This window comes from Ptiloglossa arizonensis, chromosome 12 (genome assembly GCF_051014685.1).
Source record: "Ptiloglossa arizonensis isolate GNS036 chromosome 12, iyPtiAriz1_principal, whole genome shotgun sequence".
Classification (NCBI taxonomy): domain Eukaryota; kingdom Metazoa; phylum Arthropoda; class Insecta; order Hymenoptera; family Colletidae; genus Ptiloglossa; species Ptiloglossa arizonensis.
In genome coordinates, this window is record NC_135059.1 from 7,565,653 (window position 1) to 7,589,552 (window position 23,900).

At 46.1% G+C, this 23,900-nt stretch overlaps 4 protein-coding genes across 12 annotated transcripts; 3 read left to right on the forward strand and 1 right to left on the reverse strand.

The window, feature by feature from the left end:
• The first annotated feature begins 7,321 nt into the window (after positions 1–7,321).
• Positions 7,322–19,465, forward strand: LOC143153170 (cyclin-dependent kinase 4). Of its 9 annotated transcripts, none has more exons than XM_076324084.1 (5): positions 7,322–9,035; positions 16,671–17,359; positions 17,516–17,860; positions 17,954–18,114; positions 18,185–19,465. In XM_076324084.1, the coding sequence occupies exons 2-5, from the start codon at positions 16,691–16,693 to the stop codon at positions 18,402–18,404; spliced, it is 1,395 nt and encodes a 464-aa protein (XP_076180199.1). In that variant the 5' UTR covers positions 7,322–9,035; positions 16,671–16,690; the 3' UTR covers positions 18,405–19,465. The 9 variants fall into 9 exon arrangements, with proteins under 9 accessions (XP_076180199.1, XP_076180205.1, XP_076180198.1 ...); XM_076324090.1 differs by having other exon boundaries at positions 16,675–17,359; XM_076324083.1 differs by lacking the exon at positions 7,322–9,035 and adding an exon at positions 10,168–10,843.
• A 146-nt stretch (positions 19,466–19,611) lies between these two features.
• Hint1 (histidine triad nucleotide binding protein 1) lies at positions 19,612–21,278 on the forward strand. Its single transcript, XM_076324093.1, has 2 exons — positions 19,612–19,903; positions 20,734–21,278. The coding sequence occupies exons 1-2, from the start codon at positions 19,700–19,702 to the stop codon at positions 21,001–21,003; spliced, it is 474 nt and encodes a 157-aa protein (XP_076180208.1). The 5' UTR covers positions 19,612–19,699; the 3' UTR covers positions 21,004–21,278.
• On the reverse strand, positions 20,353–22,056 carry Dhfr (dihydrofolate reductase). Its single transcript, XM_076324095.1, has 5 exons — positions 21,971–22,056; positions 21,724–21,879; positions 21,516–21,639; positions 21,319–21,428; positions 20,353–21,233 (listed from the first exon to the last, which is right to left on the reverse strand). The coding sequence occupies exons 1-5, from the start codon at positions 22,051–22,053 to the stop codon at positions 21,149–21,151; spliced, it is 558 nt and encodes a 185-aa protein (XP_076180210.1). The 5' UTR covers positions 22,054–22,056; the 3' UTR covers positions 20,353–21,148.
• A 456-nt stretch (positions 22,057–22,512) lies between these two features.
• LOC143153226 (translation machinery-associated protein 7 homolog) lies at positions 22,513–23,585 on the forward strand. The gene is made up of 2 exons (XM_076324186.1): positions 22,513–22,661; positions 23,078–23,585. The coding sequence occupies exon 2, from the start codon at positions 23,079–23,081 to the stop codon at positions 23,271–23,273; it is 195 nt and encodes a 64-aa protein (XP_076180301.1). The 5' UTR covers positions 22,513–22,661; position 23,078; the 3' UTR covers positions 23,274–23,585.
• The last annotated feature ends 315 nt before the right edge of the window (positions 23,586–23,900 follow it).

The window sequence follows — 23,900 nt, forward strand, 5'->3', positions numbered from 1 at the left end:
CAACGATCTCTGTGCATCGCGTCGTGTCCGGTGCGTGAAAATTGTTTTACGATCGAACGAGTGTCAACGCGCGTCGTAAATCAGATTTCGGTGGAGCTGCGTTCGCGTCGTATCTAACCCTGGTGTCATTTTTACGACGAAGCTAACTCGTTCGCGGAACGCTTGACACATGGAACAAAGAACGTAGCGGCACCATTTACCGACGCAAAGGTTTTCGACTTTGTGCTTAGATCATCACCGATATGATTCGCACGAGGAAGAAAACGCCGATACAGGGCTCGGAAGAATTTACTTTTAGGTTAGAATGCGTTCTTTGTCCATTTATTAAATACCACGAACGATACGTATGTATATTTACGAATGGAGCGTTCAAATTGCTGTCCAAACTGCTGGGACGTTTAATGCGTATCATTGAACGCGATTTGATAGAATTCTCTCATCTCGCGAGTACTCTTCAATTATCGAAGATAAAACCATCATCGATCGTATATTATTATGCAAACTCATCGACGGGTAAACGATTGCGTACTTTGCACAGGTTGCAATCTTTAAATTGGTAACTCGAGTAATTCGGTTAACTCTCAACGGTGTGTTCGAAGATGTCGTCCATTCGAAACGTCCTTAAATATATAACGTTAACCGAAACACTCGAGTTCGTGCATTTTGATCTTTTTTTTCTCGAAAACTATTGCACGCATAGAAAATCGATGTCTACGATCGTATCGCGTATAAAAAACGTTAAACCTTTTCCCTCTTTCATTTTTTTTTGCAAATACTCACCGTTTGCGAGAAAAATACTTTTAACGGGGACACCCTGTATACGCGTTCGTAGTCTATACCGATAGCTTTCTCTGGACGCGTATAGACGTCCGTAGCACTCGAAGCGAGAAAGACGATGCGATTTTTTCCGCTGCGATCGTACCTCCATCATCGTTATTTTCAATCGAGGGAATAAGAAAAAGACATCGCAAAAAGTCACACGTCTGCATCGAGCTCAACTTTCCCGTGAGAATTGCAGCGTGTTCCGGTAATCGTATTATTTTTTTTTCGGGATTTCCGTAACGCGCAGCGTTCTCGAATTCCGTTACCGCTCCTGTTAGACGGTGATCGTTTTGCATCGCGATCGGCGCGGTGACTGCGTACCTTAAAATTCTGGAATTCGAGCCAAGGGAATAATAACACGCGCTGTATACCGCTTCGTAATACGCCGGTTTTAATGAGAATAACAGCGCGGGGCAGCGAAGAAATCGTTTCGCGCGTATTACGGCGATTCGACGAGAGAGTTGCCAACTCATGAAAGTTCAACAGGTGCGAGCCCCGCTGGAAAAAGGAGTTTCTCCGGAACGTCTCGATCCTACCCTGTGCGATGTTTGCGCGTTGCTGCGCAGCCGCGAGCCTCCTCCTTCTTCTTCTTCTTCTTCTTCTTCTTCTCCTTTTCCTTCTTCTTTCTCGGTATGGTAAAACCAACCTGGAATGCGTGACAGCCTCGCCGAGATCGATCGAGCAACATTGATCTTCGAGACGTCGGATGGTTGAGCAATGTTGCATCGTAATCGTCGATCTCTCCGCGATACAAATCGCCCTCTACGCGAGTTCGATGGAAACGCGTCTCGGAATCGGCGTCGCGGAAACAAGCATGATTTTCCGTTCGGTTTTCGGTGTCGATGTTCGGTTTTCAGGTTTCGATTAGAATTCTCGAACGGTGTTCCCGGGTACGTGCAAAATCTATTTACCCATTGACCTCACGTAACGCGGGCGCACCTTCTTATCCTAGCCTCGAAACTTTGGGAAGTGTCAGCGGGTTGTTGCAACGCGCGCGCACACGCTGAATGAAAATTGCACTTTTGTGTAACGGATAGCCCTCTGGGCAAGTATCCATGAAATTACTCGGTCAGTAACTCATCCTCATCCGGGAGGGGAGAACGGAATGAGAATCGTTTCATTATTCCGATCGGTTCGAGGAACCGAATTAGCAATTTGAGATCGTCTGCACGTCGCACTTACCGTCTCGCGTTCCACTCGTTTCACGAGCGTTCGATGCAACCCGCAACGTGGTGATTCGCGCCCGATTTACGACCGGTGTTTCAAATTTTACGTAACCGTCGAGCCACGTTCCCGTAGGCTCCGATAACGAACGAATTCCTCGGAATAATTGCTCGTGAATCGAAGCCGATCCGCCGCCGACAAGGTAGCTGCTTTAATAACCGAATACCGGAAAGACAGGTTCCTGTGGTCGATAATCGGACCTCCAACGCTCCGCGGTCGGTAGGTCCGGGAGGTTCGAACACGTGTAAGAAACTCGGCGCGCGGTAATCTTTACCGAACGACAAACGAAAAAAAAAGAAGAAAAAAATAGAAACGTGTGTATATTTCACGTTACTCCGATGTTTCGAAAATGTTCGAGCAATGTTTACCCGTCGCTATCACCTACCGGGCCGAAACCGCGTTTTTTCTCCGTGGAACTGGGAAATATACTGACGGACCGAATAAACGCGCAACTATTGGAAATGGGTCGAAGGGGGGGAAGAGCGATCGAAACGTCAGAGTGTTATTGTCCAATGTTCGGAGACTTCGACCTGGTTTCGCGTGTAATTTTCTCGTCTCTCGTCGCGGTAAGTTTACTTTGTAAGATCGCGAATAAAGGCGTTAAACGAAACGAAAATAACTCCGGCGTTTTGGAGACGTGGAAGTACCGTGTCGCGGGTTCGCGGCGAACTAAACGCGATAGTGGGGGTATGGCGGGGGTACGGTGGGGGTAACCGGCGAGCGACCTTGAGCGGCCAGTCGATCTCGCGTGGCTCTCAGCGTGGCCGTGTTCCATCCGCGTTTTCCTATGCAGCACACGGCCGGGATACGGCCGGGAGCGTATTCTCTATTTTCATTCCAAGCCGGGCCGAACAATGGGGGATCTAAATTGGGCAAAAACCAGTCTGCCGTCTAGTTTGGCGAGGCCGAAGGCGTTCCGCGGCGCGGACGGGAACAACGTCGGCAGCCAGAGGTCCCGCAATAAGGCCCCGTCGACGATAGCTACTACTGGCCAGCCGCTGCCTAAAATCGATCGACGCGCCCCGAACCGCTCGTTTCCGCGGCCGCTCGTGTGCCGTGAGCTCTCCGGGTGAAAGTGGTAATTAACGACGCGCACCGAAGGAATGTCCCATTCCTCTGTCGTTCCGGGGGGGAGACCGTGTCGCGAGTGGTTCATCGCACTCCCGACCGGTTATGACACCGCTCGCTTTTTATTTATTCACCGCTTCTTTATCGCGCGCGCGCGGCTCCTCGGAACGATTCCGGCGGGGTGCCTCTTACCGTTTCTCCCTTTTTCTCTCTCACGAACAGAATCACCAACAGAATCGCCGCGACGCGGCCTTATATACGCTTTCCGCCTAATTGGACCGGGACGACCGATCGTGTACCGTGCGCTCGTCACCGATTCTCCATTTCCCACGCCGAGCGGTGAAGCAACATCGGTGCGCGTGGTAAACCCCCGGACTCGCACGGTTAATTCCACCCGCGGTTTCGCGCACGCGTCGAATCGTGCGAATACGATACACCGCGGGTAAAAAGACAAACCGATACCGGGGTATTTATTATTTACTGGTTCGTTTGTTCGCGGTAACGAGCCAAGGTTCTGGGACAGAGAAAGTACAGCGTATTTGGAACGGCTTTATCGGTTGAAATATAAAATTACACAATGTATGATAAAAAAAAGAAAAAGTATCTAAAATTTCGAGCCGAAAAGTAACACAAAGTAACCACTTAGTCTAAGTGCAGATAATTTGGAATAGCGGTATTTCAATGTTTTGCATTTACCTGTGTTAGCAATATGACACATATCTGTCACGGAATCTGAAATTTAACGCGTAAACGAGTACATTGAGAGATTCACTCCAAAATTTTGCCACCTTTGTCTCTCCAAAAGCCTTCTCCAATATATCCACAACGTTGGGGCGCTATATTCCTTACCAAAGATTTCATGCAATCATCGAGTACGTTAAAACGCAATTTATATTTTAACTCTCCGTGAAATGTAACCGGTGCGACACGATATCGCAACAAATTTACACAGATGGCAGTGATAAGTGTATCAACGTCGCGAAGAAATAATTTCTCAATCGACGTGAGAATTGTGCCCGACACCCTTTCTTTCCGATCAAATTCAACCGTATCGTAAACGTTTCAGCTTCCACTCCGAGACGACTTTCAGCTTCCACTCCGAGACGACCCGGCTTGTACACGCGCGTAAACGAAGAACGTAACGACGAATCGTGGAGGACTCGTTGCGACTCGAGGCCTTCGCGCGGCGAGCAGAACCCCTGCTTGCACCTTGCAACTCCGATGCTGCAGCTCGAGAACAATAATATTCTTCGAGGCGTATAATAACCGATCTGGCGCGGACACGCGCGCAGACGCCTCGATTCTTTCGCAGTGATCGCCACAGCCGGCGCGTAATCGCGTTTCAGTGCGCCAAACGGTTCGTGCAACCGTTTTATTGTACAGATTGATGGACCAGTTAGGATGACAGTCGTCTAAAAGGTCGGGATTATTTTTAGCGGTTCGAGGCGACACGAATCGAGAGGACGACGGGGTCGATACGCGCGGTGTTCCAGCGCGGACGATAAGCGCCTGGAATGCACATTTTCGTGGCATTCCGTTGGGGTTCGCGGGTATACAAACGGTTCATTGTGCTCTCTCTCTCTCTCTCTCTCTCTCTTTCTCTCCCTTCGTCTCTCTGTTTCTCTCTTTCTCACGATTTCTCTTTCTCTGGCACGAAATACACACTGTGTGCGGGTCTCTGTAGAGTTTACCAGGTGCACGCGGTTTCCAGGTGGTCAGGACTGAATTTCGAGATCGATTGAAAGAGCAACGATAAACTTTTATTCGTTCGACGAATCGACAACCGGGCTCCTTTCTTTCCTGACACGTGTACGGACCGAGACTAAGTAACGGCCCGTCTGGAATAATTATTTATTTAAACGACATCGTTCTCCCGTTTACACCCGCCATTGTTACGGACGATTCCGAGATTCACGTTTCTCCGATCTGGAGCTCGTTCGAAACGCGTATTCTGATGTTTTCGAAGTGTTCGTCTGTTTTGAAGGTAACGATCGATATTCTTTTTTTCCAAATCAACGTCGATGATGTCGATCACTGTTAAATATTTCTTCAAGAACCTACCAAAATTTCAAACACCTGTAAACTTTCTAATACGAGATTGTTCGGAAAGTAATTTCGTTTTCCAAGATGGAGAATATACAATTTCACAAAACGTTTGTACACTCTGAGAAAATCGTGTTTCATTTTCGCCAAAAAAAAATAAACGAAATGACTTTCCAAACCTAATAACTGTCGAATTTCGAAGTTGTCGTTTCGTTGGGAGTACGATATTCTTTCTCGAATAGGAAAATCGAACAATTGTTCGCAAATAATCGTTCTTCGGAGCACAGTACCAACGAACCGCGTTCCTTTTTCGAAAAGGACGATTTATTCCGCGCGAGCGGACCGAAGGTGACAATCATTACGTGGAAATGGCACAAACAACTTCGTTCTAATACGATACGTAAACAGTGAGCATCGAGTGTCGGCGGTTTTCCCGGAACGTGCGTTTTCGTCGCGAGTAGTTTCAATAATCTAACGGCTGTCCTCGAGACGAGACAATAGCCGCACGGTGCATCGAATTCTTTGTTATATGGCACATAACGGCACTCGATTCCTTTCCATTCTTAACGTTGCTGTATTTTCTTTCGCGAAACGTCCACGTCCGTCGACTGCGATTGTCCGCGTTAACGGCCGCCTCGTAAATCCTATTGTCTTTTTTCCGCCAGGTGTCTTTCGGCCGCATTCACTGCAATGATCGAGCAATTCGGTAAACTGGAAACGGTGATTATCTGTTCGACGTTGTCACCGTTCGTAAAACGTTCACGGTAAGCTCATTTTCATCCACGAGTTCCCGATTAGTCACCGCGTTCGCTAACGCGCGGCTAAACAATTGCGAACGATATTGATTCACCGGTAAACGGTAGACTGAATCACGTTGAAAACCCGTATCGGGAGGTTTCCGTGGTTCTAGATACACGTATGTGGGTGCAACGAGAAAGGAAAGTATGTACACGTAAAAGTTGAACATGGAGAACACGCGAGAACACTCTTAACGATACTACTCGAAGCGTGGATACGGAATCGATCGACGTTTCTTTTTTCCTTTCTTTTTTTTTTGTACGACGATTCCATTCGAAGGACAATAAAGGACACGACAAAATATCTACTCGAAAGAAATTGTAATTCAAATTCTATTAGGTTAATAATTTCTATTAGGTAAATAAAACACAATTTTTCTAGAGCGTATAAACGTTTTATTAAATTATATATTCTCCATTTTAGGAAACGAAATGACTTTACCAACTAATAATTCGTATTATTACGAATAACGTACGCGAATGTCGTTCGTCTTTCGTTCGCTGTTCGAAACTTTTATCCGGATACGAATTCGGGCCCATCTGCGACCCGAAGCGAGTACCGAGCGACTACGAATCCCATTAGAGAGAACGCTCGCGGTGTGTCATCGTGTCCGACTGCATTTGCAGAAACGTACACCGCTTGAATAATCCAGCGACTCGCGCGAAGAATACACGTAATCGTTGCTGCACACGCACACCGTGCCGTTGGCGTTCTTAGTCGCACGCAGATGCACGAAATGATTTTCTTTCTCCCACCCGGGGATCCGTCGCGCGACAGTGACGTCTCTTTTAATTAGAAATAAAGCAAAACGATCCACGGGGCCCCCCGACGCGCACGGTGCTCACCTTTGGGTGGTCCAGAAACCCCCAAAACGCTGGTAAAATTCATTTTTTCGAGACACGGAATGATAGAAAGTAGAGTTTTCGAAATGTGTGATCCTTGTCGCTTGGGATATCGAATGTTCGTAAATGAAAAAAAAAAAATATTAATTTTACGCAGAAATGATTCATCGTTAAGACCTATGATGCTTGAAACAATCGTAACGATGATCCTTGTCGCTTGGGATATCGAATGTTCGTGAATAAAAAAAAAAAATTAATTCTACACCGAAATGATTCATCGTTAGGATCTATGATGCTTGTAAAGCATAACGATCATTTACTTTGACGTATGTAATAATCATAACGAGCATTTACTTCAACGTAAAATTATTGGGTTGTTCGGAAAGTGATTTCGTTTTTCAAAATGGAGAATATATAATTGAATAAAATGTTTATACACTCTAAAAACATCGTGTTTCATTTTTACCAAAAAAAACGAAACGACAGAGATTGTAATATATATTTGGACGACTCTACTTTTTACCATTCTCTGTACGAAAAAAATTAATTTTCCCAGTTTTTCGGAGTTTTTGGACCGTTGAAGTAGCGCGAATCGACTATTCGCGTTCCGCGATCAACGAGAGCGACTCGCGACGAGAATCGATGAGAAACTGTCGCGATATCAACCGGATCTTCTAATCGGGCAAAACGGAACACGTAACAGCGAGCGAGACTCGTTCCGGAATTCGAATCACGTATACAGGGTGTTGAGAAAAAGGGTTCATGGTTTAGAAGGTGCAAGGACTCGGAGGCGAGGATGCCTCGGTTGGTTACCAAAGTCGTGTTTCGAGTGTGACGAGATCGCGGTTGGAACGAGTGTAAAGCCATAACGATTTTGCAAATTGTAAAGCAGCGTGTAAAGCTATCGAATATATGAAAAATATAGTATACACGTAACGCAAACATCGACCGAAAGAAATAGCTTCTCCCCAAAAGTACAATAAACACGGAACAAAATATATACTATATGTATCCACCGATAAAAATAAGGACCAAAGTTTTCGCTTAAAAAAATTGAACGACAAACGTGGTCCAATGAAAATTGCCCTTACGTTGAGTATCCACTCGCTGCGTCGTAAGTTCGCGAGCTAGCGTTACAAACGCACGGTATACGATCGTTTTACGCGTAGTTCGGTAGGGATTTGCCAGGTTCGATATAATCGTTAATATATGTGCATAATATAATTTTATTTTTCAGGATTACATTTAATAACGGCGCGTCGTCGAATCGTTGCCCTTTACGCGGCGTATAAGTCGTCGCGTTCCCTCTCTCTCGTTCCCCGTCTCTTTTCTCGCGCATCCGTGCGCGATAAAAAACGTGTTACGCTCGCGTTGTTGATATTCCCGTTTGTAAACGCGATATTTCGTTGAATTCCGGTCGTCCGGCTTGAACGCGGCGTTATCGCGAACAGAAGAAGAGGGTCTCTCGCGGTGAGATTCGTTTTCGAGTGGTTGTTTCTCTCGTTTCAATTTGAAAAGCAATTTGGCCGCGGTCTCGAGAGTCCACCGGTAGGTTAAGTTCGAGCACGGTGAAAAAGGGGCGCTCGCAGCGCGGGCGCCGAGGGAACCCCTTGACCGACGGATGTTCGACGATCGCCCTACGAAGGGCTCCGGCGATAATGGGCCGGCCCTGGCCTGGAGAGTCTCCCGACCCATTCCATTCGAGGGCCGTCGTCGTCTCTCGCGTACATCGGCCGCCGGAGGAAGCATTCCATTCATGTTTCGGGACGCGCAACGGACGCTGATCGGAGGACGGGAGAGAGAAAGAGTCGGATAACCGGGACTCCTCGCGAGGACTAGCGCTGCCTGGCGCCACCGACGGAAACAACGACCTGCCGATACGCAGCAGTCGCGATGACAATCGGCGTGTTAACGTGAGACGAACGACGGTACGCTCGGGCCACGTGGTTCTTATCGTCGACCAGAGAACGTTTTTCTCGGCTCGAGACTCGAGCTGCGTCCTCCTCGCGAGTCTCCGAGGGAATCCTGCCTACCGTGGAACATCGTCCGGGGTGGGTGCGTTTCCAACCGATTAATTCGCGCGGTGTGCCGCGAAGTGACTGACAGCAGATCGTCCCGAATCACCGAACGAAACCGATTGCTGCGGGGATCGAGGAACAAACGTCGCACGCACGCGCACACATCACGACCAGACGACTGCTGCTGCTCCTCGGTGCTTGGATAATGTCGCTTCTGTCCGTGAGTATCGTGGGAGTCCCGCAAAGAGGGATTCTCGTGCGCCAGACGCGGGAATCGTGTTCTCGCGAATCGCTCTCCGTGGTTCGTGCGTTTCTCTCCTGCGTTCTCGGTCCCTCTCCGTCTCGATCTTTCGTTTTCGTTCCCTCGCGTCGCGTCCCCGCGCACATCTCCTCTCTCTCCCCCCACCGCATCCTTTTGCCCCGAAACTCCAAGACGAGGGAAGCACCGAGCCGTACGGCGTACGGAACGCGGGCTCACGATGCGATCTTTTACGATCGTGTGGTTGTTGAAATAACGGAAATATCGCGTCGCGGCTCTCGGTCGCGATTCGCGAGAAACCGTCGAACTTTCTTCTCGGTCGTGACGACAGCGTCGAACGCGGATGACGGATGGGAAAGTATCGCGTCAGATTCGGGACGACGTTCGAGATCCCGAGCCGTTCGCTCGTTCGCTCGCTCGCGCTAGAAAAATTTACGAGGCGAACCGCGCGCGATTTGTCCACCCTGGGATTATTTTCGTCGCCCGAAAGCGTTACCCTCGTTCTCGGTGTATTCTTACGTTCGACGGTACGCTCGATGGGGCTTTAGGTTAGAAATGTGGATAGCGTGTTTTTAACGAGAGAAATATTGTAATAATTAAAAAAAGAAAGAAACGATACGTTGCAGGAACCCTACTATTATTATCGTTATCGCGGTTAAATGCAAAACGACATAAAAGAAAAAAGGAAAAGATTCGAACCGAGTTACGCATCCAATATCGTCTTTTTTTAACCTAATCGTTCGTAAGAGGAATTCAAGCACGACGATCATGACGATGACAATAGGGTTGGATTCATGTTTTACACGGACAAAGAATTCCACGAATCTTCGGAATCATCGGGCCGTACGATGCGTCGCAAGGTGTCCGAACGAATAGTAACAGCGTTCGCGTGAATCACGATGTTTCCTCGAACACGTGCATTACGGTCGACGAATACAACGTGCGCGCGCGCGGGCGGGCAGGCGGGCGGGCGGGCGCGGGCGCGCAGCCGCGTAATTCGTAAGTCATCGTCGTGGTCGTTGTCGTTCACTTGGAAGCGGATATAAATTGGAAGCGAGGCACGGCGGTCCTGTCAGTGGGTAATTTCGAGGGCTCGACGGTCCGCGCGCGTATCGGGCATCCTTGGCGCGTCGGGTCGGGTCGCCGCGGCGCATCTCTTCCGAAACTCCTCTCTATCCTCCCTCTCCGCGTGCATACGGATAAGCCGATCGTGGCGAGGCAGCAGGAGCGCGTGTTGGAAGGGCTAGTGGCAGCTGTCGGTAGCGGTCGATGCGAACGCGGCGCGATGCAAGTCCCCTCGAAAGTCTCGGCCGCTCGTACGCTTCCTCGAGGGCTCGGCAACGACTGAACTCTCCGTCCGTATGCGTGTCCGTCGGTCGTGTCAGTACTTTTCAGGTCGGTCCACAGTGCAGTCCGCTTACCATCGAGTTTCGACCGGCACGTTCGCTCCGGCTGCACGACGATTCGTCGAGTCGCCGTTGGGTTACGCTCGCGAGTGGTCGGCCCGTGCTCTCGCGCGACTCAGTGGCTACCCAGTGTCTCGTGCATCCTGCTCGTCGTGCTGCCCGTGGAAAGCCACGCGAGAGAGAGACCGTGCGGTGTATCGCGTCTCGTAGGGTACGAGCGGGGCCGCGTTCGTTAATACCGCTTCCGGCACGTGGAACGTACCAGCACTTCTGTTTTTGTTCCCTTGGCGCATCGCTGGCTGGCTGGGCTGGCTGTCGTCGCTCCGAGCTTCTCTCGCGGGAGGTCAGCACCTAGCCGGGTGGGTAAGTGAGGAGACCACGGTCTCGCCGAAGCGGCCAGTATACCTTTCGGGACGAACCCTCGCCGTGGAGAGACGCGCGCGTCGTCGAAAGGTCCTTGTTTCGCCTATCGCGAGAGACGAAACCCAACTACTACGCACTTTCCCGCTACGCGCGATCGCTGCCATATTAACGACACACTTGTTGCTCGTTTTTTTTTTTCTTTCTCTTTTCCTTTTTTTTTTCCCTTTCTTACTCGTAGCACGCACGTTCGGAAAGAAGAAAAAACACCTCCGACACGGTGACAGATCCCTCTCGGTCGCTTCCTCGGGCCGAATTTCGTCGACGAAAATCTTTTTCGAGCTCGCGCTCGCGTTTTATCCAAAGTTTTGTCTCGCGCCAAGAACCCGTGTACCGCGTGACGCGAACGAGCGAGCGAACGAACGAACGAACGCACGAACAAACGAACGATCGAGCGAGCAAGCGCGTGGGGGCATCGGGGCATCGGGAGAGAGAAAAAAGGAGAATGCACACTCGCGGCCGGAGAAAACCGACGTGCTGGCCCCGGGGATTATTGTTTCCATCGAGTGCTGTCGTACGGACGGATATCGTTCCTCGATTCCGTTCGGATTATTTTTCGTCGTGAGAACGCCGCTCGCGTTACGGTAGCGTATCTGTGGAACGTGAGAACGTGGAATGTCGCGGCACGCGAAGATAAGACAAGAGTCAGCCCGCTTACCGGCCGAGGGTGGCTCTCTCTTCCCTTCCCCTCTCCTCTGCTGCACTTCTCTTGTTTACGAACCGCGTGTAGAGGGAATCGTCGCCGGCGAGACCACGTGCTCATTGCGTCGCGAGATTCCTCGAATTCGGACGATCGGATTTCGTCGAGCTATCTCCTCCTCCTCCTCCTGCTCCTACGGGGGGGACAGGCTCGATGTCGGTGACGCGAGATCGATGGCGCTGGGATTCGGTTCCGACGATTTTATCGTCCGTGACAAATGGAAACTCGACCGGAATCGAAGAAAAGGAAACGAAAGAAAAAAAAAGGAAGAAAACCTTTCGACGGAATTCGCGATACGCTCGATCCCATCGCTAACACGATCGGATCGCGAGAAAATTAGCCGCGGGAATCGGTACGGTAAGGGGAGACGATTATCGGCGGAGAATTCGAACGCATTTTATTACCGACGACATCCGAGTTTGACGCGTTGCTCGGTTGATCGTTTTCGGAAGTCGCGCGTGCATTTTTCCGGAACTGCCATGCGTGAAACGCCACGCACGCCTTCGGTCGATTTATTCATCGTCGCGGAAGATAAATCGATAGAGCGTGTTCGCCCGGTACCACTCGACGGGACGATTCCGCGTCATAGGGTTAATCGGCCACTGATTTTCCGCGAACACGGGTCATAACCACTCCATTCATCTCGACTGGAATCGTAAACATCGGATCGATCGTGCGCTCCACGTAATTCTCCGTATACTTGACGCATGACGCTTCTCTCTTTCTCTCTTTCTTCGTCTTTCTGTCTCTCTGTCTGTCTGTCGAGTCGTCGTTCAGTTTAGAAATGGGAAGTGAATGGAAGGGCCGGGGCCGTAAGTGTTCCGTCGTGTGAAAGACCCGACGCGGATAGTAGTGTCAACCCCATGAATAATCCGAAACCCGTTGGCGCCTTCTTGTTTACTTTCCTCGTCTACGGCTCGCTTCCTGTCTAACCGAAACTTTGCCGCGGTATCCTTTGGCCACAGCGTCTGCGTTTCCCAATCTCGGTCCGATTTACAATACTTGGGATCGCGTCGACGAAGCCCACAGGTATCTCTCGTTTCGTCCGTTGCGTCGTACCGAAAGTATCCGTTCGATCTCCGTGGAATCGTAACGGCGATAGATACTCGCGCGACGATAAGTAACCGTTCTCGTTCGCGTCGGCGACACGCGATTCGGTTCATTCATGCAGCTCGTTGCTCTCTTCTCGATTCAACGGTTGCGATTAAGTTGCAACGGATACGACGCGCGATTGACGGCGTCGAGAACGAGAAAGAGAGAAAGAGATAGAGCGAGGGAGGTGGCTCGGTCGTCGCTGCTCGTGGGTACATAGCCATAGTAAACGGTTCGTGACACGTGTAACATCTCGAGAACGGAACACGTCGAGCGACCTGACGCGTCGCCTCGTTCCTTGGAAAATCCACGCGCGGGGAAGGTTTACCAACAAGCTTCGAAATCTCGGGGGGCCCACGCGGTTAGCATACGCTCGACTCGGTTCGGCTCCACGGAGATAATAGAAAGTTTGATTTACGCCTCCCGATATTTACTTTTCCTACATTCTTTGCACTTCCATCCGGGGCCGCCGCGCCGCCTTATCTACCATCGTGTCGAACCTGTAGCTTTTCTACGCTATCGTTGCCCCACGCTCTCCGGCTACGGTGTATCTTTCTTTTTTTTTTCTGCTTCTTTTTCCTTTTTTCAAATTCTTGGAAAATCATCGTCCGCGTTCCTTTCTCCCAGTTCTCTCGGACCCTCTGTTAGGAAGTTCAAGGCTGAAACTCTCTTTCTTTTTCTCTTTCTCTCTCTCTTTCACTCGGTTTCTCGGGAGTCGCGTCCACATTTCTTTTCGTGGAATTGTATTTCCTTTCTACGGGTCACGCGCCCGCGCGAGGGACATTTATTCCGTTAAAATGGTACTTTAGAAACATGCGACCCTTCCGAGAAGGTGGTCTCCAGATAGCGTTACATGGGAACGCGTACAAAGTTGTTGGCTTCTTCTCGCGCGATGCCCTACGCCCTCCTCCGGCACTTATTTTTTTTTTTTCTTTTTCTTTTTCTTTTACGAAAGCGGGGACTGCCGGCGAAGTTCACGGAAACGCGTGGTTTTCGCCCGGGAGGATAATACGTTACGCGGCAAGTGTAACGCAGTTACTTCGCGATCGTTACGAATGATGTAACGCTGGTTGGTTCCTCTGTTCCCGTTCCCTTTTTTACCGGGAGTTATCGCGAAAGGAAGTTGATAAAAGAAATTTAATCGAAGAACCACGAGCGAAGCCACGGCTACCAGGCTTCCTACTCGAAGATGACGTTTCATCGTGTATTTATAGTGGCGATGACAACCTTTGAGAAACGTCGCCGGCAAAAAAAGGGCGTTGCGCTATCGTTACATAAATTACGCTTCATTCAAGAACGGTTTCGTGCGATAAAAAACTTCCGGTAGGAAAACGTCGACGATAGAGAAGACACTGGCCGGACGATAAATTTTCTAAATCTCGCGGCGATAACATCGCGTACTTTATTACGTTACTCTTGGCCCACGTAAACATTACGAAACACGTAGTCCGCGCGTGCGAGAGCCTCCGAGAGGGTTCGCCTTTGGCTTCGTCTTTGGCTTCGTCTTTGGCTTCGTCTTTGGCTTCGTCTTCGCTTTTGCCTTTTATTTCCCGGGCGGTCGAAGTGGTGGCCACGTTCGAAAATTTTCTCGCTGGTAGAACGCGTGTCTACGGACGAAAAGTAGGTCTCGCGGTATCTGCTTCGCGCGACACATTATCTTCGGCTCCTTCGTTCAACTTTGTTGTCGGCGCGACCGTTTGGCCACTGTACACGCACACCGACGAAACCGTAATTGTTTCCTATTACGGCTCGGACACTGGTCTCTCCGTAACATTACGCGATCTCTCTTCCGTTCCGGTGTCGTATCGAGTTCGACAATCGTTACGTCGAGGACCATTTTTGAATTTCGCGCCACGGGAAACGTTTCAGCTCCGAACGCTCGTACCTTGGTCGTATTCGAATTATATCGCTCGGAGAGCCACCTGCCTCCTTTCGTTTCCAGAACGTCCGAAACAACTTCCTAGCGGCTCGTATTATTATTTTTTTTTTTTTTTTTTTTTTCTTTACAAGCATCGAACGGTTTCCAACACGTGACCCGTCGTTTTTGCAACTCTCGTAATTTACGCAAACGCACGAATCGCTCGAGCTCGGATATTCCGAGAGGGAACCGCGTTACGACGATACCTCGATAATTCGGGTGAAACGCGAGCGAGCGAGCTCGAGTTTCTCGAAGAGGAATTTCCGCCGCGTGCAACACGGCCAGGTAACACAATTTTCGGCCGGTCGGGCGATGGTCGCTAGAGCGCCGAGGAAAACAAAGGGCAAGGACCCCGTTAAGGCTGTACAAGGGGCCGTTTCTTACATTTACAAGATGTTCTGGAAAGCCGACGATGAGGCGGGGCTATTATACGAACGCAGGTGTCGGTGCAGATGTCGCGTAGCAGACGGCGCAGCACGATAGCGCGCGTAAATTTTAATGAAAGTCCAAAGAGTCACCGATATTTGCGTTTGGGTTACCGCGAGTATACGAATATACAGGGTGTCCCGTTACGAACGGGCCACCCGGCACGATCGACTCTGCCCGCGAGGAAACGCGTTTCGCGATAAACCTTTCGACTTATTCGTCGACTGAAATCGCGATGCTCGAGAACCACTTGACAATTTCACCGTTGCGTTAATCCCATTTGCGCGTTGCATCTTACGAGGATTAAGCTAGGAATATTTATTTAAAATTTCAACGATTATTATATTTTAATCCGCGCGTAGACGAATCGCGACGTTCGAATATACAATTGTATTCTTTAAGGGTTTTTCGAAGATTGAACTAGGAATATTTATTTACAATTTTACCGATTATTATAATATTTTAATCTGCGCGTAGACGAGTCGCGACGTTCGAATATACAATTGTATTTTTTAAGGGTTTTTCGAAGATTAAACTAGGAATATTTATTTAAAATTTCAACGATCGTTATATTTTAATCTGCGCGTAGACGAATCGCGACGTTCGAATATTGAATCGTATTTTTTAAGGGTTCTTCGAAGATCAAACTAGGAATATTTATTTACAATTCTACCGATTATCACGGTGTTCGATCTGCGCGTAAACGAATCTCGTAAACGACTAGAAAATCGATCCACGACATCGGTCCATCGGTCTTGCGATCGTATTTCGGTAAACGAAACCAGGAACGGTTGTTTGTAATCTCACCGGTCGCGGTATTACAAACAAACGGGGAATAGGCGAGAGTGTCGCGAGAAACGTGCGCGTTCCACGAGATCGCATTCTTCTCCAGCCGCGAGTAAACAACACCTTCCTCTACCGTTGGTATTGTAAAACAACGTGGCCCGAAAACGACACGGAAACGTATAAATTGAAAATCAAACACGAAATATCTAATATTTGGTGCTCCTCCTCCTTCGTGTTTCGGTGACAACGGGAGATAATTCACGAATGTAAACATATCGTTTATTATCGCGTTACAGATAGCTAGCGCGTCTACCCGCTATCGTTTTTTAGGGTCGTATTGTTGTAGCGGCCGAATGCATGTTAACGTCGTGTAGAGCACGCAGGAGGGAAAAGATACAATTACACCGGGGCGTTGAGCGATCGTTTAAACCCTTTCGAGAAAGTAACATCGCGAAGACCGTTCCCACGCGCGGTACAATCATCGTTACGAGCAAGCGATCCATAACGAGGGCCGGTTCCGCGCGAGACACCCCGTGTATCGGTATACCTGGCCTGCATTGTATTTATTGTTGTCTCTCGGCGCACTTTATCGGCCGCGTGGGCCTTAATAAACCGATATTCGAGGATTTGGAATATTTGCGTAACGATAATCGGGCGAATCGGAACCGATCGGAGGCGCTCGCTACCTCGATACGGAGATCCTATCGGGTGAACTCTGATGGAACAGCTGGTAACGTCGAGACGTGGGATATACGTGTATATATTTGTTCGAAATTCAACCGTCGATGAATGTTTGCCGTGAGCGACTAAGCGGAAGAAAAAAATTGCCACTGGTTTCTTCGTTTCAGGTAGAAGTCGAAATGTTGTGATGGCTGGAACATCGCGACGTCCGAGCTCAGAGCTCGGACACGAGCTGTCGTCACCGACACCGCCGAAGAAGTCCAAGTTCGCCGAGGCCTCTTCGATCGAGGCTGAAAGCTCCGAGAAGGAGCACGAGCTCAGCACCGAGGAATTGAAGAGCGTGGAGAAGTTGGCCAGTTCGGTCGCGGCCTCGTTGTCGGGAAAAACGATCGAGTTGATCTCGGCCGGTGTCGTCTCGGCCACCGGCCCGTTCGAGATCAGCGAGGAGTCGTTGGACAGTACGAAACAATTGATCAAAACTAGTTTGGAGGGGCCCGCGAAGGTCACGGCTGGCTCCTCGAAGGAAGGACACTTCGGCAGCTTCGAGACGATCGTGCAGATGAAGTACAGCGGGCAACAGGAGCACTCGGGCGGCTCGAGCAAGAGATCGGAGACGGACACCAGCGACGTACAGATCCAGACGTCGCTGTTGGGCGAGGACGCGTTGTACCAGGAATTGTCGCTGATCGGGAACGGTGCCTACGGTACCGTTTACAAGGCCAAGGACTTGAACACGGGCCAGGTGGTCGCGTTGAAGAAAGTCCGTGTACCGCTCACCGAGGACGGGCTACCCACTTCCACGTTGAGGGAAATCGCCACCTTGAAGCAGCTCGAGAGATTCGAGCATCCGCACATCGTGAGTTACGTTTCGACCTCGATGTAAATCAATTGTATTCTTTCACGCGTACGTACCTATCTGTACACGTTCTTTTTTCCCTCGGTTATTGTTTGTTTTCTTTTTCTTTTTTTTTTCTTCTTTTTTTTCTTTTCCCCTTTTTTTTCAATCGCACAGGTAAGATTGCTGGACGTTTGTCAGGGGAATTACCTGCACTTGCCGTCCGCCGATGGGAGATCGGAGAGGCTAGATCGAGGGCTCACCTTGTGGCTGGTGTTCGAGCACGTGGAAAGAGATCTCGCCTCGTACATGTCCTCGTGTTCACGGCCTGGTATCCCCTCGCAGCTGGTAAAACGGATGTCGAGGGAGATACTAAGGGGTGTCGAATTTTTACACAGCCATAGGATCATACACAGGGACTTGAAGCCACAGAATCTGCTGGTCTCCAGGGAAGGGAGAATAAAGATCGCGGACTTCGGCCTGGCGAAGACGTACGATTTCGAAATGAGATTGACCTCCGTGGTGAGTTGGTTTCGATCCGGTTGCTGGCCGTTTTGTCACGGTGTGTCGTCCCCACGATAAAGGTGAAACATTGAAATTTCATTTTCCATACAGGTCGTGACACAATGGTATCGCGCACCCGAGGTACTTTTAGGTTGCTCTTATGCCACTCCCGTCGACATTTGGTCCGTGGGATGCATACTGGCGGAATTGAGCCGACTCGAACCCCTATTCCCTGGTACGAGCGAAGGTGATCAGCTCGATAGGATTTTTCAGTAAGTCGATTTTTCGCGAAGGTTCGTTAACCGTTGAAGGAAAGTTTTCAATTTTCCCATCCCTCGACAGAGTGATAGGAACCCCGTCGCAAGAGGAATGGCCCGAGAACGTGTCTCTCAGTTGGACAGCTTTCCCGTACAGGCAACCAAAACCTCTAGCAGCAATAATACCTGATCTCAACGAAGATGGACTAGATCTAATTAAGAATCTGCTCATGTTCGATCCTCACAGTCGTTTGACCGCGGTTCAAGCCCTCAGACATCGGTTCTTTACCGAGGACGACTCGTGATGACTATTTTGCGTCTCGTAAGTGTATTTTATAGGTCTTTATTAGTTTCTTAAACGCAGACTGACGTTTCGGTATCCAAAAATACGTAAGCGTATTTACGCGTAAAAACGTTGCGGTACTTCTACAATTTCTTTTTTTTTTCTTTTTTTTTTCTTTCTTTTTCTTTTTATCTTTTAACAAGATAGCATAGTCTACTGCGAGTAGAATACGATACGGATCTTTGTAAGTAAGTAGAGCTTATGAATATTCTGTCCTCATTTAGAAATTATAATCGCAAAGCACTTTTGCTACAGCGTATGAAACTATCATCGTATTTAATTCACATGGCCATCACGTTACTTCGAGCATCATCGTAATTTAATTTTTATATATATCTATGTATATATATGTATGTGTGAATACATATATATAGTTGTTATCTCACAGCAAATAATAATTTTTTCAATTTACCTCGACGATCGTACAATTTACATCGTTTGGGTGTTTAGTGTTAGCGTTATTGATACGGTATTTATTTAGGTAACGTTAACTAGTATTTCAGTTGTTTTTGTTTCCACGGTGTCGGCGCTCGTAACGCGCCGATTTGTTTTCATTCGCATTACCGTTTAGTTTACGGCACTTCACAACCATGCAAGGCACAATACAATAGGTTCTCGTACGCACACCAAAAATTATATTATCCAACGATTAAATCGGTGTGCCTTCCAAAGTCGCAAAAATGTTCGTATCCCATGCCTTAATTTTCTATGTAGTTAAATTTAACGATAAGCGTACTATTAAGTAGTGTTATTCTTCTTAAGACTGGGGCCTCTCTTGACCCGTTAGATTCGTCGGAAAGACAAAGGTATTCCGCGTAAGAAACCAGAAAGTACACTGCCATATGTATGTAAAGTAAACGATTATTAGCATTTAATAACGTAATTATATGTTCAGTATGTGTATAAATCTCAACTTTGCGAGCAATATTTATATACACGCAACACGCAGTTTGTAAGAAAGTGTGTAAGACCTTTAAAAAGACTGTACAACAAAATAAAGATTTTATAGTTTTATATATCGAAATTGTACTCGAACTGAACATAATTTTGATCAAATTGAACAATCGTCGATCAACGAATCGAACGTAACGAAATGTATCGGGATGCACGACTCTTGCGCGCAATTTGAATTACCCGCCATTTGTCTCCGATATGGCAACGTGGACATTACACTCGTAATTGCACAGTTTAATCGACAACGAACCGACTACGTCATTGTTGTTGCTATCGTCGACAATATTTTTGAGAGAATTCGAAATGAAACTCCTTTTCGATCTCGGATTGGTTTCGTCGAAACGGTTGTTATACTTGAACACCAATCTATTTCATCGTGTTCCATGCTGGAGAAAAATGGCGACCGAGGTGGAAAAAGCACAAACATCGACACCCGGAGGTGATACTATTTTCGGGAAGATACTACGTAAAGAAATACCTTGCAATTTCATTTACGAAGATGACCAGGTAAATTGAAACAAATGATATAAAGTAAATTAATTTCCGATAAAGAAAACTTTTCTACCGTGAGAATTGATACGAGGTTATTTGCCGGTTTTCTACTCGATACAACGAATCGTTAATAAATAATAATTTAACATACTTGGCGATACACCGTTTCAGTTTACAGCTTCTTCGTTTAAAATCACTTTAACTACAATGTTTGAATGCTTCTTTCCAAAATTTATAAACATTCGATACTTATGTCAGCGTTTCTCAAGCTGTGATTTGCGAACGTATTAGTGGAGATTCACGACTTCTCGGGAATAAAAAAGAAATATATTACGCAGTGAAATAAAATATGGTTCGGGCAGTATTTTATTCTTATCGAAAGCACATATTAAAATGTTTCTTGACGTCGGGAGTGAAAATATCAAGAAGTACATTGTAAATGTCAATGATGTAACATTTTATTGTATTTTTTGTTCGCAACGATATACTTTTACCTACAAATCAAAAAGTAAGAATTTTTCAGCACTGTTCATATTTATTTTTATGCATTGCTTTAATAAGTACGGTGTTAAACGTTTAAATTAAAGGATATCGAACCGTTTGAATTAAATAGATATTTGTTACGTATAAATAAATTCTTTTAAAAACAATTGCAAGAATATTTAAAAAATAATTGAATTTTGTACGTTTTTCTTTTGGGATCTGTGGTAAGGTGAAGGTTGAGAACCGCTGCTTCAAGTATCTCCTTATATAATTTGCCGTATCATTGGGAATTATTAAATGTGATATTGATCACACACTTGCAATGCTAATACGTTCGTTAAAAACAATTTTTAATGTATCAGTGCGTCGCATTTCAAGACATCAACGGTCAAGCACCGGTGCATTTCCTGGTAATACCACGAAAACCAATTCTGCAACTCTCGAAAGCCAAGGACGAGGACGAAGCTTTGTTGGGACATTTAATGATAGTCGCACGTAAAGTGGCAAAGCAGCAAGGCCTTGACGAAGGTTTTCGTTTAGTCATAAATGACGGGAAAAACGGTGCACAATCTGTATATCATTTGCATCTACATGTTCTCGGTGGTCGTCAAATGAACTGGCCACCTGGTTAACAAACTTTACCACAACCGGTAAAACATTACATACTATTGTAATATATCTTTCTAAAGGCAATATTTGGTCATAAATAAAGTACATATTAAAACAATGATAAATGTTAAAAATCTTCGTAGAAACGCATTTAGTTAGAGGTAAATATTATGCATAGGTCTCTCTCTCGTACACTTCGTATACGAAGTGTATACCTTCTTCTTCTTGAATACCTTGAGGAATATTTTCATCTCTGAAATTTATTATTATGGATTAAAATATATACGATAAAAAAATATGTTTCAATAATCGTTAATTTTGGGACTTATTGAACTTACTGCTTCAACACGAAATTACTGGGAATCGGTGGAAAAAAAGTGTCGCAAATAAAGTCTTCTTTTATTCTCGTTAAATATAACCTATAAAAGTTAGGGGACTCCATGGCAGCCTACAATGAAAAAATTCAGGAAGATAATAAGTAAAAATGCGAGTACTAGTTATTAATAAGAATATACGATGTATATGTTATATGTACCTTGTATACAGAACTTCCTCCTATTACCCATACATTTTCAACTTGATCTTTCAATGGTGGTTTCGAAATAATATTGAGAGCATTGGAAATGCTGTTGCAGACAATTGCCGCGTCGCCGCAATTCCTGCATATTTGTAAATAACAAAGTTTTATTCTGTATCATACCTTGATTATATAAGAATAATTAGCCAAGTAATCAATTTCTTACAAAATTTGTGACGATAGAACCATGTTTATTCGATTACTTAGTGGTCTATATTTTTTCGGAATGCATTCCCACGTTCTTCGTCCCATAAGAACTACGTTCTTTTTATCTATATCTTTTGTTTTTCTGGTCATGGTTGTGAAAAATGTCATTTCTTTTCTATATTCACGCGAAACAAGTAGATTAGAATGTGCAGTGCTATTCGAAATTAATTCATGATTCAAGGTAATCAAGATAAATAGTATCTTACTTAAGTTTCCATGGTAAACTTCCATTTGCGCCAATTCCCATATTGTTACATGCAGCCGCAATTAAATTCAAATGTACAGTCATTTTTTTTATATTTGCGATTCAAAATTTAACATTCGATGCTTTGTCGAGACAACTCACGTATAGTTTTTCGTTAAACCGGTGTTCTTTCGTATTTAACTGGACATACGATTGTTTCCAAAGTCGTTAAATTTAAATGGATAGAGGGCAGCACAATCTGGAACGTTAGCTTGGCGATTAAGAAAAGCTATCCATCTAGTAGCGACGTGCATAAACTAAAATAACTTCTGAGTGTGTGAGGTCGGTTATATCGCAAATGGTAGGTTGTTTGTTTGTGAATTTCTCGATCTATAAACTGTGGTGATTCAGAATACACGGTATACAGTAATAACAACAATTCTCAATTACAATTTATACGGGGTTTTAGTTCTGTCAGACGGTTTAGCATTTGGATAGATTATTGGTCAAGGAAGTGGCGCCACCTATATAAGTAAAGATTCGCAATCGTATCTCTATAGACGGCAGCACGTTCTTCATAAGTGTTTAATGCTGTACACACACGATCTTTGCTCACACTAGATATCGGTCTGATGCAAAGTATCAAGTTTTGACGTATTATATTTTCACGGTCGATCGGGAGTCTTATTTGGAAATTTTCACTGTAATTTAAGGTAAAAAAAATATATTGGTACTGCTCAATTTTAATTACATTAAATGCAAGTTTCTTTAATTTATTTTACGCAAAATATATTCCATGTGGTCTACTTCGTTTCATGTACTCCGAGTGGTTTCGAATTTTGTGCGCGTTAAGTTTATTTATAATTGTTTGTCGAAGCACACCATGTTCCGTTAAATTGTACGAGTGAAATACGTGTCACTGCCATAAAAAATATCGCGAAGTGTCGTTGTTTCGTATTTGAGAGATGATTTGTAGGTTATGTTTTCTAGAAACGTTGTGTTATAAATTGTTACCAATCAAAATTCGGCATTCGAAACCAAAACTTCGGATATTCTTTATCGTAATTTTTTTTCGTTAAATAAGAATTTATTTCGAAGATGTCGCGTAAAATTGGGGATGTTCTTTTAGAATGTCTGGCCGTGAAGGCGGTAAGAAAAAGCCTCTTAAGGCGCCGAAAAAAGATACAAAAGTTTTGGACGATGAAGACCTAGCGTACAAACAAAAACAGAAGGAACAACAAAAAGCTCTTGCCGAAGCTGCGAAGAAAGCAAGTCAAAGGGGACCTCTCGTCACAGGCGGCATAAAGAAATCCGGCAAAAAATGATCCAGTTAAGACTGACGAAAATCACAATCTTCGTGCGCACTATGTTCTTATCGAAGCATGATTTTGATATCAATTAGTGTACCAACCGAAGTATTTTTCGGTTCTTCTGCTCCGAGAAATGGTTAACACTTGTAAATAAACGTTCATTTATTAAATCATACTAAGCACGCATTTAATAGGTATTTACATTTTTCCATCTAATGTAACGATTAAAAACATTTGGACAATTCAGCCGACACATTTCGTATGTTTGTACCCGATTCGTTCCAATATTGGATGTCGGTAGCAATAAAATAATACGAATATCATCGAGTAACGTGTTTTCTGTGAAAGTCTAAAAAATCTTTTACCCTGTGATCGTCGATTTGTTACGACCGACCGAATTGTGCGTGCATTGTTATAAGATTTGTGTTTTTCGATTGCTTAATGCTAGATTTGGTCTCATTTAAACGTCAAATAATAAACCGTTACATCAATTAACCTTGACGCCAAAATACTCTACACGAAGATTTCGAACGCGTTTCAGCAATGCAATCACGCGTATTAAATCAGCGATATTATTACGCAAGAACATCGATAAAATATGCAGTGTCACAAAAGTCGCGAATAATGCGCTGTAAATAATAT

What these genes read in the sequence shown, in the direction of transcription:
- LOC143153170 (XM_076324084.1), top strand. Translation starts at nt 16,691, where the DNA reads ATGGCTGGAACATCGCGACGTCCGAGCTCAGAGCTCGGACACGAGCTG. An exon ending in GATTCGAGCATCCGCACATC is followed by an intron (nt 17,360 to 17,515) that starts GTGAGTTACGTT and finishes TCAATCGCACAG; the next exon opens with GTAAGATTGCTGGACGTTTG. An exon ending in CAGCTCGATAGGATTTTTCA is followed by an intron (nt 18,115 to 18,184) that starts GTAAGTCGATTT and finishes ATCCCTCGACAG; the next exon opens with AGTGATAGGAACCCCGTCGC.
- Hint1 (XM_076324093.1), top strand. Translation starts at nt 19,700, where the DNA reads ATGAAACTCCTTTTCGATCTCGGATTGGTTTCGTCGAAACGGTTGTTA. An exon ending in TCATTTACGAAGATGACCAG is followed by an intron (nt 19,904 to 20,733) that starts GTAAATTGAAAC and finishes TTAATGTATCAG; the next exon opens with TGCGTCGCATTTCAAGACAT.
- Dhfr (XM_076324095.1), bottom strand. Translation starts at nt 22,053, where the DNA reads ATGACTGTACATTTGAATTTAATTGCGGCTGCATGTAACAATATGGGA. An exon ending in AGTTTACCATGGAAACTTAA is followed by an intron (nt 21,880 to 21,970) that starts GTAAGATACTAT and finishes GCGTGAATATAG; the next exon opens with AAAAGAAATGACATTTTTCA. An exon ending in GTTCTATCGTCACAAATTTT is followed by an intron (nt 21,640 to 21,723) that starts GTAAGAAATTGA and finishes ACAAATATGCAG; the next exon opens with GAATTGCGGCGACGCGGCAA.
- LOC143153226 (XM_076324186.1), top strand. Translation starts at nt 23,079, where the DNA reads ATGTCTGGCCGTGAAGGCGGTAAGAAAAAGCCTCTTAAGGCGCCGAAA.